General features: G+C 40.9%; 1 protein-coding gene across 7 annotated transcripts in view; it reads left to right on the top strand.

Moving 5' to 3' along the window:
- The window catches only part of PTPN2 (protein tyrosine phosphatase non-receptor type 2), a 111,526-nt gene that overhangs the window by 79,267 nt on the left and 16,920 nt on the right, over nucleotides 1–15,339 (top strand). For all 7 annotated transcript variants that reach the window (XM_089305379.1, XM_070050527.2, XM_002713523.6 and 4 more), the window contains 2 exons: nucleotides 6,976–7,185; nucleotides 10,035–10,187. In XM_089305379.1, the coding sequence (XP_089161505.1) occupies nucleotides 6,976–7,185; nucleotides 10,035–10,187 (363 nt within the window). The remainder of the gene's footprint in view (nucleotides 1–6,975; nucleotides 7,186–10,034; nucleotides 10,188–15,339) is intronic.

Below are 15,339 nucleotides of genomic sequence, written 5' to 3'. Positions count from 1 at the left end.
AGACTTTTCTTGCCCAAAAGTTTGGACTTCTTATGGTTTACAAAATTACTCTTTATTTGGTTTGATATTTGGTACAGCATGTACATTGGGGTAGTATATCTAATAGTGTCTGTTCATAACCATTCCTTTATATGTTCCTATATGTAATAGGTCTCTAGGACTCTAAAGGCACCCCAGAAACCATGAAGTTCCGGTTGATATTTGAGGATTGAAAGTTAATTATTGGCTGGCACCGCGGCTCACTAGGCTAATCCTCCGCCTAGCGGCGCCGGCACACCGGGTTCTAGTCCCGGTTGGGGCACTGGATTCTGTCCCGGTTGCCCCTCTTCCAGGCCAGCTCTCTGCTGTGGCCAGGGAGTGCAGTGGAGGATGGCCCAAGTGCTTGGGCCCTGCACCCCATGAGAGACCAGGAGAAGTACCTGGCTCCTGCCATCGGATCAGCGCGGTGCGCCGGTCGCAGCGTGCTGGCTGCGGCAGCCTTTGGAGGGTGAACCAACGGCAAAAGGAAGACCTTTCTCTCTGTCTCTCTCTCTCACTGCCCACTCTGCCTGTCAAAAAATAAATAAATTAAAAAAAATAAAAAAGAAAGTTAATTATTAAAAACACTTAAGGATTAGGCAAACTTGGATTCAGATCTCAGCTCTGTTACTTAGGAGAGGTGAGCTTTGGTCTTGTTCCTCACCCTTCCTGAGCCTTTTCTTTCATTGGTAAAGTGTAGGTGATCACACCATCCTTTCTGGGCCTGTGGTAAAGAGCAGATGAAAATGTATATGCAGAACGCCTCGTTTGGAACAGACTCCCTGTAGAAAATAGCTCTGGACTTACTACTGTTGAGAGTAGCAAAATAGTCAAGAAAACAATTTACTAAATATTGCTGACTTGTATGATTCACCAAACAGAAATTTGTCCTTACTGATTTGAGAAAAAAATGGTGAAATGTATGGTCTCAAATGTTTGTTTGGATTTCCCTCCCAGAAATAGATTAGTTGGGTTTTGGTACATGGTTCAGACTCATACACATGACAGATTGTGAACCTGCTGGAGATCAAGACACTCTCCATCCCCAACCTTTCACATTTGCCTTTTGTGCCTTTTTTGTTCTATAATTAAGAATAAGTTAGAAAATGTGAAGTAAGGGTATGATGCTAATAAAAACTTGGATGACTAGAAAATATGAAAATATTTGGCCAAAAATAATTTCAGGTGTGTTTCTAGTCTCTAAAGTGAACTACTGTTTCAGTCAAGCACTAAGTGATCACCATTAAGTGAACTAACGTGATCACAAAGACAACACAGAAAGAGGAGGACTTGTATTTTTACACACACTTACTTTTTAGAGGTGTGGAAGTACCTTTAACTTTGGTCTCTGGAAACACTTGTTTAGCACTGCACAGGGTATGCCCAAATACATGCCATGTCCTGAAGACCCAGGGTATGGTGGTTTATGTTGCCCAGCTTCCCGTGACACCCATAAATAAGCTTATGTGATCTTTGGATCACCTAAAATGGCTTACGGTTAAAAATTAAAAGGCTTGTGTTTATTTATAAATCCTGTCACTTTCTGTTTTGTATCAGCTATTCCATTTACATACGTTGTGTATGGCATTGGGAAACATCAGCAGGGATTTGTTTACTGGGTTGTATCAGTGCTCATTCCCGGAAACAAAATTGTGTTTCCACAAGCTTCTCACAGTTCTCTGAGTCATTTTCTCTTGGTATTTATCCCAGGTGTCTCATCTAATCTAAATTGATTTACGTGAAGGCTGTAGATGGTTTCTTGTTTCTGAAACATTCCTAATTAAGAATTGATTATACCTTAAATAAAAAGTAGAATGACTTGCATATTTTATTAGATTGCAAAACATTTTCTCATATATATCATTTTACCCAGAGTCTTCTGTAATGTAGGTAAATAACTCTTTATTATCTCCCTGTTTCCTTTTTGGGGGAAAAAAAAAAAAAACTTTAAAATCCATTAGATTAAATGGACTTTTTTTCTGTAGATAATTTGGCTAATCAAGTGACAGACTGAAGTCAAAAGCAGATATCCTAACTTCTGACCTAAGGATAAATCTTTTTATAAAGATATCAGTTCTTTTCAGGGATATTCCTGATTCTAAAACATTTTTCTAAGGTTGAGGTCATAAGTGTATTGGCCAACCATTGTGTTTTAGTTGCTAGCAACCATTTGGTATAATGAAATGATTGCAGGATTTCTTGCTGGCCTAGGTTTAGAATTTACCGTAATAAAATAGCAATGATTTATTTTATGTTTTACTTTAACAATATTTAGTAAGAATTAGGAACGTTCTAAAGCTAGAACAAAGAGTCTTCTAAAGAAAAGAGTGAAATTTCAGTTTGAGAGGCAGAACTGCACCTAGTAAAGCACATAGACCCTCGAACCAGGTTGCCTGGGTTTAAATCCTGACTCTGCCACACCTGGCTAAGTGACTTGGGTCTCCTTACTTCGCTTCTGTGTCAGTTTTATCATCTTATAAAATGAAGATAGTTGCATATCTGTCTCATCGGGTTAATCTAAGAATCCAAGCCAGTTAATACTGTGGCATTACCTAAGACATAATACAGGAACCACAATCACTAGCTTATGTCATTTTATCTCTTTCCTTTCTTAATAGTGATGAATTGGGAAGGACCACATGAGGCAGGGACAGTTGGAGGAAAGAACAGGGAATGGGAGAAAATGATGATGAAGTAGGGGAATAATAGCCAACCTCTACTTGCAGATTTTTGGTGAGGTATCTAGAACCAGTTTCCTTCCGGTAGAGCTTGACTTGTATCTGTTAACAGGTGTGGGGCCAAAGCTGTCGTGTAAGCAGGCCCTGCTCCTCCAGAGACCTGTTGTTCACTGGAGCAGCAAAACTATACCAAGAGCTCTTTATAGTGTCTTACCGACACTTGGGAGTTTGAACTTTTGACCTGAATGAAGAGATTCCATCTCTGCTTTCAAAGTGGCTCCTGGCTTGAGCTACGGAGAGTGTGTGGGCTTTTTAAATGTGAGGTCATCTAGAGTACTTATTTGTCATTCAGATTTTTCTTTTTAGTTGCCCTTCACTATTTTCCGTAATGTTGTTGGCCAGCTTTATGTTTATCAAGTTCCAGGAATACTATTATAATGCTGACTGTCTTCTATTTCCCTGTCCCTGTAGATTTACCCAAAACAGGATGAGTGTCTAATTATTATGATACTCAGCTGGAACTTGATTCAAAATGATTTAAACATTTATGCCACCTAACATGGCCTCCTCGTTTCTCTGCCTATTTATATCCTGAAGCCCCTTGTGGCCCATTTCTTTCGTTTTCTTTTTTAAGATTAATTTTATTTATTTGAAAGGCGGAATTACAGGAGTTGGGCGGGGTGGGGATGGGGAAACAAAGAGAAAGAGCTCTTCCATCCACTGGTTCACTTCCTATGGCAATGGTTAGGGCTGGGCCAGGCAGAGCCAGGAGCCTGAACTCTATCCTGGTCTCACAAGTGGGTGGCAGGGGTCCAAGCACTTGGGCTATCTTCTGATGTTTTCCCAGGCACATTAGCAAGGAGCCAAAGCAGAAGTGGAGCATCCAGGACTTGAACTGCTGCTCATATGGGATGCCAGTGTCTCAGGAGGTGGCTTAACCCTCTGTGCTGCAATGCCGGCCCTGACCCATTTGTTATTTAAGTCTTTCCTAACATAGCTATGACATACTCATTCCTAACACCATGAGTCTCCTTTCACTTCTTTCCATATTTTATATTTTACTATAGTTTTATTGACTTGTTCATTTCATGTGTGTATATACATATTTTGACTTTGTAATAAGGTGTTTAACTCCCTTTAGATAGAATCCTTATCTACTTCGTACTTCCCTCTGCCATCACACCAAGCACATTGTTAAACATACTACACCTCAGCAGTTGTTTTGAAATATAGGTGTGGCCTAAAAACCTGTCTGTGGCTCCCATTATTTAGAGAAAAAAGTCCATATCCTGTGAAGAAATCATGAAGACTGAACCCAGTTCAGTCCTTGTGTTTTTGGGTATCTTCATCTCCTACAGGCACTAGGATTTGTTTCTGCCAAAAGACTTAGACTTTGCTACTTACACTTTATTTCCCAGAGGACCCTACATCTCAGTATATTTCTTTTCTCTCTGCTTAGAATGCAAGCCTATCCCTAGTTACTCCTGTCACTCCACTGGTGAGTTCTGTCTGTCCATCTTCCAAAATGAGTTGCAGTGAAAAAATATTATCATGGATGGACATTGATTCTGGCAAAAATTGACAAGGGACACAGTGAATTAAGGCTATGACAGTGAGGGTACAGATTTGACATCTTGTGGAAACAGGGTTGGCAGACGTAGCCATTCTTGAGATGTGGAGGAACAGATTGAAAATAGGACCATTTATACAGTCAGATTTTTTTTTAGAAGCTGCACCAAAAGCAAATGTGAGTTCAGTTGTTTTACAAGTAGCCATTATCTTTTAAGTATTTACCACATGCTGGCATGTAGCAGGCACTTTACTTTCATTATTTCACTTATTCCTTACAGCTGCCTTATAAGGTGAGAACTATTACTTAATCCCATTTACAGATGATCAAACTAGGGCATGATGAAAGAAATAGAATCCTGATACTTTCAGTGTATCCATCTGAAATGTGAAAATAATTGGGCCTGGAGCCTTAGAGCTGCAGATTTTTTTATGTACATTGTACTCGTTATTTCTATATTTTATGTAGATTAGATTTTTATGATAGGTAGAAAATTTATAATCTTCATATGTATTTATAATAATGATTAACCTGAATTTGAATGGCTTTAGACAGGATATATGCTTACATTGCCATAGACCTAACAGTTCCCCATTGTCTTGTAACTCCCAACTCACAGATTATCCTCTGTGCATATATATAACAAATTTTGCATCCTTATTCAAAGAGTTTAAATTTAGAATTCTCCTTCAAAAAGTGTAAGTTGGATTTTTCCTTAAAAAGAACAGTAAGCCACTGACATTTCTGTCCAGAATATGGTATATATAATGCAAAGTTTTACCAAGAAAACTTGAAAGGCATGCATGGAATGGCCACAGCCATGTCACTGAGGATGCCACAGAGTATGTGTGGGTAGTAAGGTGAACAGCCTGAAAGGGATGAGTGGGACCAACTGGGCATTAGAACATTCACTGGACTCTTAGACCACATTTAAAGGAAAACATGGCTTTGAGTTAACTGTATTCCTGGGCTAAACAAGGACCAACTTCTTCAGCCAATTCCTCTGTGGGCATTGACTTGTTAACCATCCACTTACAGTTTGTCAAAGGAAACCACAGTTTAGATTTAATTTGGGATATTTTGAATATATGTTTTCAGTTCATTTTGTTACTTACACTAACATTGACTTTCTGCATTGCAGTTGTACGATAGCACATTCATTTATGTAACCCCACCCACAATAAGGATACAGAATGATTCCATAATGCCCCCAGATTTTCTTGTGCTGCCTGTCTACAGGCAGCCTTGTTCTAATATTATTAAATCTAAGATCTAGTCTTAATGACTCCTGAAAGATGGAAAAAAACTTTAAAAATGAAACTAGGGGCTGGCATTGTGGTGTAGTAGGCTAAACCTCTGCCTGTGGCGCCGGCATCCCATATGGGTGCCAGTTCTAGCCCCAGCTGCTCCTCTTCCAATCCAGCTCTCTGCTAACGGCCTGGGAAAGCAGTAGAAGATGGCCCAAGTGCTTGGGACCCTGCACCCATGTGTGGGAGACCTGGAGGAAACTCCAGCTCCAGCTGTTGCAGCCATCTAAGGAATGAACCAATAGATGGAAGACATTTCTCTCTGTCTCTTCCTCTCTCTATCTCTACCCTACTTCTCAAATAAATAAATAAATAATCTTTAAAGAAAATGAAAACTAACTTTTAATCTCAATTTTTTAAGTGGAGAACTAACTTTTAATCTTAAATTTTTATGGGTTATACAATAGTAACCTTCAGCTTTTAATCATAAAGCATACCAAGATTTTTTAATGCCTCCTACCTTCAAAAAATTTCTATAATAAAACTGAAAAATTGTGCAGACACATTAGAAGATCACTGTTTTGTTTACAGAAAAAAAAAAAAGATTATAAAACAAAGAAGTACTCCTGGGGCAAAAGGTAATTTGGTGAAAAGAAACATTTTCATAATAAATTAGAAATAAAGATCATCAGAAATATCCAGGAAGTGATAGTGGTGCCAGGCAAGCCTGAGAGGAAGCAGTTAGTGTGTTGGTAAACAACTTTAAGATTGGAAATTATTACCATGGGAAAAGGCAGCAATTAGAGAAGCAATTTTAAATAAAAATATAAAGATGCTTCTTTAATTCTTGAGTTTCTCCTCTGCCTGTGTAGCAAACCATATAAAAGGAAAAGTATATTTTAAAAAAAAAGTTTGGAATTCTTAAAATGGAAACCATTAAAGATTGTAAAATTATGCTGGGAGAAATTTTTAAAAAGAAGAAAGCACTCATTGTGACGTATGAATTTTTAAAAAATGCTGGTAGCATACATGGTACAGCTTAGTAGTTAAAAACTCAAGTGCTGTGCAAGATTGCTGTTTCAAATCCTGATGCTGACATTTTCTAGTGTGTGACCTTGAGCAAATTTACTAACTTTTTGCCTCAGTTTTCTCATTTGGAAAATGAGTTACTAACAAGACTGTTGTGTGAGTTGAGCTAAGAGCACTTAGAACAGGCCTAAAAACACTGTGTTATATGTGTTAGCTATTAATATGTTCCAAATTTCCCTATGAAAATCTTCCCTAATATGTATAAGCAGTTAGCAAAAACCAAGTGGAAAAATGGTACAAAGAGTTCATAAGTATTAAAAGCATTTTAAAAAACACATGATCTTTCTGAAGTACTTTTTTGTTTTATTTTGTTTTCTGTTTTTAAAGAAGATGATTAGAACTAACTTCTCCTCCCTTGATTTTCACTTTTTAGAGTGGTGAAACCAGAACAATATCCCACTTTCATTATACTACCTGGCCAGATTTTGGAGTCCCTGAATCACCAGCTTCATTTCTCAATTTCTTGTTTAAAGTGAGAGAATCTGGCTCCTTGAACCCTGACCATGGGCCTGCGGTGATCCACTGTAGCGCAGGCATTGGGCGTTCTGGCACCTTCTCTCTGGTAGACACCTGTCTTGTTCTGGTAAGTGCTCCTTAGGATCTCATGCTAGTCTTGGTGGGTTTTTTGTTTGCTTGTTTGTTTTGTTTTGTTTTGTTCTCTTCCAGCAAGAGTAAGTTCTGATGTCATTTCCTAGAACTCTGTTTTTTGAACTTAAACTTCTGCCTTCTTTTGGAAAAAGCTACAAATCTCGTATCCAAGATGATTCTAGAGATCACCCAGGAAGACCTTTCCTCCTAGTCGCTTTGTATTACAGAGATAATAGATTCCCCCCCCTTTGTTCACATGTAAGAATATATAATTCCTTCTTTCTCAGATAAGCACTTCATTTCTTTTTCTGTATTTAAAAAGGGATAATGACAGGACTTACCTGAAAGGATTGCTGTGAGAATTCAATATATTAAAAAAACGTTTAGGGAACCGGCATGGTGGCCTAGTAGGTTAAGCATATTATTCTCCTGAGATTCCTATATATGCCCCTAAGGGTTGTTTTAAGATTTGTCAATAACCTGGGCAATTTAGGAAACTAAAGTTCTTAGCCTTAATTTTAAGGCCCTATGTTGTGTCTGCTTTCCTCTGTTAGTCTCTTATCTGTCCCCATAAAAGTTAGCTATGCTTCCTTGCATTTATTTCAGCATTCTTATGCTTTCTATTTTGTTTTGTTTTGTTTCTTATGCTTTCTAACATGACTGCTAGCACAAAGTAGATTCTCAGATGAATTAATAAAGCACACGAGAGACCTTAGCAGGATACTCTTAGTAGAACATTTCAGATGTAACAGCTGTAATGAAATCTGGGAATTAATGGTTGAGTCATGGGCTGGTGCCGTGGCTCACTTGGTTAATCCTCTGCCTGCGGCACTGGCACCCAGTATGGGTACTGGGTTCTAGTCCCAGTTGCTCCTCTTCCAGTCCAGCTCTCTGCTGTGGCCCGGAAGGGCAGTGGAGGATGGCCCAAGTACTTGGGCCCCTGCACCCGCATGGGAGACCAGGAAGAAGCACCTGGCTCCTGGCTTCGGATGGAGGAAACGCAGGCTGTAGCGGCCATTTGGGGGGTGAACCAACAGAGGAAGACCTTTCTGTCTCTCTCTCTGTCTGTAACTCTACCTGTCAACCACAAAAAAAGAATGGTTAAGTCTTAACATATACACTATATTACTTTACCACTCTGTCCATATGCTGTACTTAAAACATATTTGCGCCGGCACCGTGGCTCAATAGGCTAATCCTCCACCTTGCGGCGCCGGCACACCGGGTTCTAGTCCCGGTTGGGGCGCCGGATTCTGTCCCGGTTGCCCCTCTTCCAGGCCAGCTCTCTGCTATGGCCAGGGAGTGCAGTGGAGGATGGCCCAAGTGCTTGGGCCCTGCACCCCATGGGAGACCAGGAAAAGCACCTGGCTCCTGGCTCCTGCCATCGGATCAGCGCGGTGCGCCGGCTGCAGCGGCGGCCATTGGAGGGTGAACCAACGGCAAAGGAAGACCTTTCTCTCTGTCTCTCTCTCACTGTCCACTCTGCCTGTAAAAAAAAAAAAAGAAAAGAAAAAAAAAAAACATATTTGCGCTGCAGTTGAGACCACTTCAGATGCCGGCATCCCATATTGGAGTGCCATAACTTGGTTCTTGTCTCTGGTTCCGATTTCAGCTTCTTGCTGATGTTCATCCTGGGAGCAGTGATGGCTCAAGTATTTGAGTCCTTGCCACCCTTGTGGGAGACCTGGATTGAGTTCCTTGCTCCCATCCTTGGCCTGGCTCAGCCCCAGCTGTTGTAGGCATTTGGGGAGTGAACCAGCAGATGAACTCTTTGCCTTTCAAATGAATAAAGCAGAAATTGGATTGTTTCATTAAAGTAGACTTTGTCCTATTTAAAAACTCTGGTGTCTGTGTGGTTAATGATGAATGTTAAAACTGGATCGTGTGTTTATTCCTGTTCCTGCCAACCATTACTTACACAGTTTTCTCCTTTTTCTGTTGTGGTGTGGTTTCTAAAATCCAATCAGTAGTCCAGAGTTGATGTAGTAGTTCACCAGTGTGATAGAGAATATAGACTTTCTCTGACTTTCTTGTCCACTTCTGTAGATAACTGCTGTGCCTTCAGACATTGTATTTGTAGTCCATACATGAAGAAGGCAGAAGGGATATGGGCAAAAGATTTACTACCATCAGACCTTAAAAACAATCATGCAGAGCCGGCACCGTGGCTCACTAGGCTAATCCTCTGCCTTGCGGTGTCGGCACACCGGGTTCTAGTCCTGGTCGGGGCGCCGGATTCTGTCCCGGTTGCCCCTCTTCCAGGCCAGCTCTCTGCTGTGGCCAGGGAGTGCAGTGGAGGATGGCCCAAGTGCTTGGGCCCTGCACCCCATGGGAGACCAGGAGAAGCACCTGGCTCCTGCCTTCGGGTCTGCGCGGTGCGCCGGCCGCAGCGCAGCAGCTGCGGCGGCCGTTGGAGGGTGAACCAACGGCAAAGGAAGACCTTTCTCTCTGTCTCTCTCTCTCACTGTCCACTCTCTGCCTGTCAAAAAAAAAAAAAAAAAAAAAAAAAACAATCATGCAAATAAACAAAAAGAACTAAGCACAGGAACTTTACCCCTATACTAGCCAAAACTAGTCATAAATCCTTCCTTTGGTTACTGGCCAAAGTGAACGAGATTACTATGATTTGGAATCAATTGTGAATCAGCTAAAGAATCACAATTCCTCCGTCTACTACTTGAACAATTGAGGTGTGGAAGGATGAGTGGATTGGGATAATGTATTAAATGATCCTTTTTCATGAAGAGTGAATGCACAGCAAAATTCTTAGTAATAATCCCGTGTTGCTTTTCTTTCCTGGACTCTAACACTTAAAGGCTGTACTTATGTTTCCCTTTCCTGCAGATGGAAAAAGGAGATGAAATTAATGTTAAACAAGTGTTACTGAATATGAGGAAATACCGAATGGGACTTATTCAGACTCCAGATCAACTCAGATTCTCATATATGGCTATAATAGAAGGAGCAAAGTGTATAAAGGGAGATTCCAATATACAGGTAATCTTTTCTTGGGGAAGTATAATACCTGTTTTGTTAGATACAGTTTACATCAAGCAACTCACTTTCCAAAAGGTATGTTTGAGTTAATTTTTGGGAACAAGATTTCACTAGAGAAACTAAAATTTTCATGTAGGGGAGATTGAAGTGTTTAGTCATTAAACCAGGAAATTTAGGTACTTTTGCCCCATTAAAAACTGGGCATGGTATTACAGAATATTTAGTTTATATTTTAGATATTTCACTGTATAATAATGAGCAACTTGAACATGTATGAGCAATCTTCAAAAGTTCATGGAGGGGCCTGCACTGTGGTGCAGTGATTAAAACTACAGCCTGCGTGCTGACATCCCTTATGGGCACCGGTTCGAGTCCCAGCTGCTCCTCTTCCAATCCAACTCTCTGTTTTCTTATGGTCTGGGAAAGCAGTAGAAGATGGCTCAAGTCCTTGGGCCCCTGCACCCACGTGGGAGACCCAGAAGAAGCTCTTGGCTCCTGGCTTCGGATTGGCGCAGCTCTGGCCATTGCGACCATCTGGGGAGTGAACCAGCAAATGGAGGATCTTTCTCTCTCTCTGCCTCTCCTTCTCTCTGTGTGCAGCTCTGCCTTTCAAATAAATAAATAAATCTTTAAAAATGAAAAAGAGAGGGTGAGAGAGAGGATCTTTGATAGTTGATTTACTTCCCCAGATGGCTTACAAGGGTTGGTGCTGGGCCAGGCCAAAGCCAGGAAGTAGGAGCTTCATCTGAGTCTCCCACGTGTGTGGCAGGGGTCCAAATGCTTCTGTTGCTTCTCCCAGTCTGCTAGCAGGGAGCTGGATCAAAAGTGGAGCAGCTGGGACACAAATCAGCACCCATGTGGAATGCCAGTGTGGCAGGCAGCAGTTTTACCCACTAGGCCACAACGCTGGCCCCTGAATAAGCCTTCTTTTATAACTTAGGTCAGACCATCAATATCCTGCTGGTGGCCTGGCTCTGTGTTGTAGTAGGTTAAGGCTCTGCCTGCAGCCCTGCCGCTGCATGGGATGCCAATTCAGGTCTCAGCCAGCTACCTACTACATCACCACGGCAGCCCCCCACCACAACGCCAGCCCTCAAGTCAAACTTTATATGATATTTATCAATAATATTTTAAAGGTTTTATATAAAAGATCTTTTTCAGGTTTTGAAAAGCATTAAATAAAAATTTCAATGGCAAAACATGAGGTTACTCTGTGCCAGAATAACTAAGTGGAAAACTAACCCACAAAACCCTAGACCCTATTTCAGAACCTGTTTCAGTACTTGAAATGTGGCTAGACAGAAATTTAAACTATACACCAGATTTTGAAGACTTAATATAGAAAAAATGTAAAATGTTTAAATAATTTTAGAAAGTTATTTTTGTTCTGTTTTTAGTATTCTGAATTAAATAAGACATTAATATTGTTTTTTAACATGGCTATGGGAAAATATTGAACGATATATGTGGCTCATATTGTATTTCATTGGACAGTCCTGTTGTAGAACCTTAATTTAGAACAGAAATATGAGAGAAATAAAGTCCCTTGAAATTTTAAGTCATAAAATTTCAGTACCTATTGCAGAGATGTAAAGTCACTTTGTTAATGTGGAAATCCAAAACAATAAATAACTGTAGCTCATACAAGTATCACTTTACGTATAAGGATGTGATAGCCAGTTTATGAAAAGACTCTTCTTTCTCTCCTCCTTTGTTTTCTCTAATTTTTTGGGAAAAACTAATATTTATAAGAAGAAGGAAGCTTCTTTTCACTGTGGGCATGATATGGTGTGGGGGTTACTTCCTGAACCCATGTATCCCCAGGGAACCCATCTTTCTAGTAATGTCTTTGATCTTAGTATTAGGGTGGTGCTGGTCTCATAGAATGAGTTAGGAAGTAATCTTTGTTTCTGTTCTCTGAAAGAGATTGTAGAGGATTGGTATGTTGTCTTTAGTTTGGTAGATTTCCCAGTCTGGGCCTAGTGCTTTCTATTTTGGAAGCTTATTAATTATTATTTTGATTTTTCTCTGATTTGTAAACTATTGTTTGCTTTTTATTAAGATGTAATGCTTGTACATTTTAATGGAGTGCAGTGCAGTATTTCAACACATGACCACTGTAAACCAAGTCTTTGCATCTTTTCTTTGTGTTGGTTAATTTTTTTTTTTTTTAGTAGATACATGCCTTTTCAGGTTGTCTGTTTCTTTTGTGGGTTTTAGCAATTTGTGAAGGAATGGGTCCGTTCCATTTAGGTTACTGTGTGAGCATAGAGTTGTTGATAATAATCATTTTTATCATTTAAAAATGTTTATTTGAAAAAATAGCAGAGCCAGAAATCTCCCATCCTCTGGTTCACTCCCCAAGGGCCTGCAGCAACCAAAGCTGGACGAGGCCAAAGTCAGGAGCCCAGAACTCCATCCAGGTCTTCTGTGTAGGAAGCACATACTGCTACCTGCTGCCTTTCAGGGTACTCATTAGCAGGAAGCTGGATTGGAAGCAGAGTACATGGGACTCAGACAAGGCATTCCAATATGGGATACATGTGTTCCAAAAGGTGGCTTAACTGCTGTGCCAAACAGCAGCCCCTGAATGCAGTTTTATGTTAATTTTTCTAATATGATTTCTTGCATATATGTATTTAAAGTGATTTAGGACCTGTAGTGACAAAGAAGAGTTGTTAATGTCACAGGTCTGAGGTGATTCGATTTTTTTTACAGATTTATTTATATATTTGATAGGCAGAGTGACAGAGAGGGAGAGACTTAGAAGAGTTGGGGAGATAGCTTCCATTTGCTGGTTGACTTCTCAAATGCCTGCAACAGCCTGGTATGAGCCAGGTCAAAGCCAGGAGCCTGGAACTCCATTCAGTTCTTGTACGTGGGTGGCAGGGACCCAGGGATTTGGACCATCATCCCACTGTCTCCTGGGTACCTTAGCAGGAAGTTGGATCGGAAACAAAGTAGCCAAGTCTCTAACCAGGCACTCTGATAAGAGATGTCGGTGTCCAGAGCAGCAGCTTACCCCACTACACCCACAAACACCCATGCATAGAGTGATTGTATTTTAAGTCAGTTAGATATAGATATAGCATATAGCATATATTCATAACAGAACATCTGTAACGACCTTGACCTACCTAGGTAAATATGGATAATTGCTAGTTGTCCCTTGGCACATGTTTTGGCATAAATACATAAAATAGTTACTGGTATTACCACATGTTTATTGGCAAACTCCCAGTGTCATTGATGAACCTCCCAGATTAAATAATCTAGTTCAGCAAATCAGAACTTGTGTTGCAAGATCTCTCGCTGATAATTTGATCCTGCTAATAAAGTGTTAAATGTTAAATGATAAACTTTTAACAAATTGCAGTGTTTTCTCAAGTTTAACTGTATCCCTTTACAGCTCTTTGGAGATGCTTTCTTCAGTGAGAGAAGTGGATGGGGTGGGGGGTTCCAGACAAGTGAATGAGGCATTGCTGCCATTAGCATGTGACATGTGGGACTGTGGTTCATACCATGAGCACAGAATTAGAAAGAAAGGTGAAACCGCGCCAGACTTCAACATGAAGCTCATGAGAAATTCTTATTTAGTGAAAGCAAATACCTTGGCTTAGCACATCTGTAGTGATAAACTGAGACAGGTGACTCAGGAGTGCCTGCTCACTTTGTATCACTGAAGGGCAAATGTAAGCTAAGTTTGCTGCACTGAGACATAGCAGAATGAATTTTTCAGAAATTCACTGACATTAACTATCTCACCCTCCTCCACCCCCACTTTGCTGAGTGCCTTTCTTGTTGACAGATTCTGAATTTGTTGCATATTCTGGGAAGTGGTCCAGTGAGGCTTGATTGTTGGCTTCAGTTCATTCATTGACATTGTTGAGTGTTGTCCAAATACATGGCCAAGTTGCTGTAACTGGGGCTTAGTGAAAACTGGAAACTTCAAAAATTGACCAACATAAATTGTGGAGACTGCTGAACACTTTTTATTGGGTGTTTTCTTCATCCAGTGTCTGAAATTGTTGAGCTTTTCAGAGACATACAGCAATATAGCATTATGAGGGACTGTAGGATAGTCAACCCAACTATCTGAGTTAAAATTCTGCCCTACTGTTTATTAGCTGCATAACCTTAGGCCAATTGGCCAAAATCTCTGGACTTACCTGTACAAGGGTGGTAGTGTCAGTTACCTAAGGAAATTGTGAGGTTTGAAACAAAGGGAAAGAGGAAAATTTACATAGTCATCTAAAGTGAAGACATCCCACTCTTAGGTACATTGTACAGTGTTTTGTAACTGTTGGCAGGGTCTTCTTCCTGGACGTGGTCTGTTCAGCCACCCCAACCCTTCTCATTGACCCCCAGGACTCCTCTCCTAGAAGTCTGCTTCCCGTCCAGCCTCGTTACTTCTTCCAAGTGTCCATGTTCTCTGTCCTCCAGCTACATTGCACAAATTGTGCTACTCCCTGCCTGCTGTCTTCCAGGCACAGCAGACGTGTCACATTCTCGGAGTCTTTTGTAAATCAGCTGTTATAAAACAAAGATGCATTCATTCTGCACTTGAATACAGCAGCTGTTTCGGGGAAAGGTGGGGCTGGTAAACGCCTTTTCATTCTTGCGTTGTATGACGATGATGGCACAGATGAGAAACAGTCCATCCAGTGTATGGATGAGTTTTCCAGGTATTTTACAAATCTAGATATATAAACATTGTCTTTTTTTTTTTTTTTTTTTGGACAGGCAGAGTGGACAGTGAGAGAGAGAGACAGAGAGAAAGGTCTTCCTTTTTGCCGTTGGTTCACCCTCCAATGGCTGCCGTGGCTGGCGCACTGCGCTGATCCGATGGCAGGAGCCAGGTACTTATCCTGGTCTCCCATGTGGGTGCAGGGCCCAAGCACTTGGGCCATCCTCCACTGCCTTCCCGGCCCACAGCAGAGAGCTGGCCTGGAAGAGGGGCAACCGGGACAGAATCCGGTGCCCTGACCGGGACTAGAACCTGGTGTGCCGGCGCCGCAAGGTGGAGGGTTAGCCTACTGAGCCGCGGCGCCGACCTAAACATTGTCTTTAATAGTATGATTTTGTTTAAAAGTAACTCCAGGCTATGAATGTTTTTGTAAGTTCTGAGAATGTAAGTTGCTGTGTTACACCT

The sequence above is a fragment of the Oryctolagus cuniculus genome, chromosome 10 (assembly GCF_051225735.1).
Source record: "Oryctolagus cuniculus isolate XC-2025 breed Fujian yellow rabbit chromosome 10, ASM5122573v1, whole genome shotgun sequence".
NCBI classification, from domain to species: domain Eukaryota; kingdom Metazoa; phylum Chordata; class Mammalia; order Lagomorpha; family Leporidae; genus Oryctolagus; species Oryctolagus cuniculus.
This window is presented reverse-complemented; position numbering and strand designations above follow the sequence as displayed.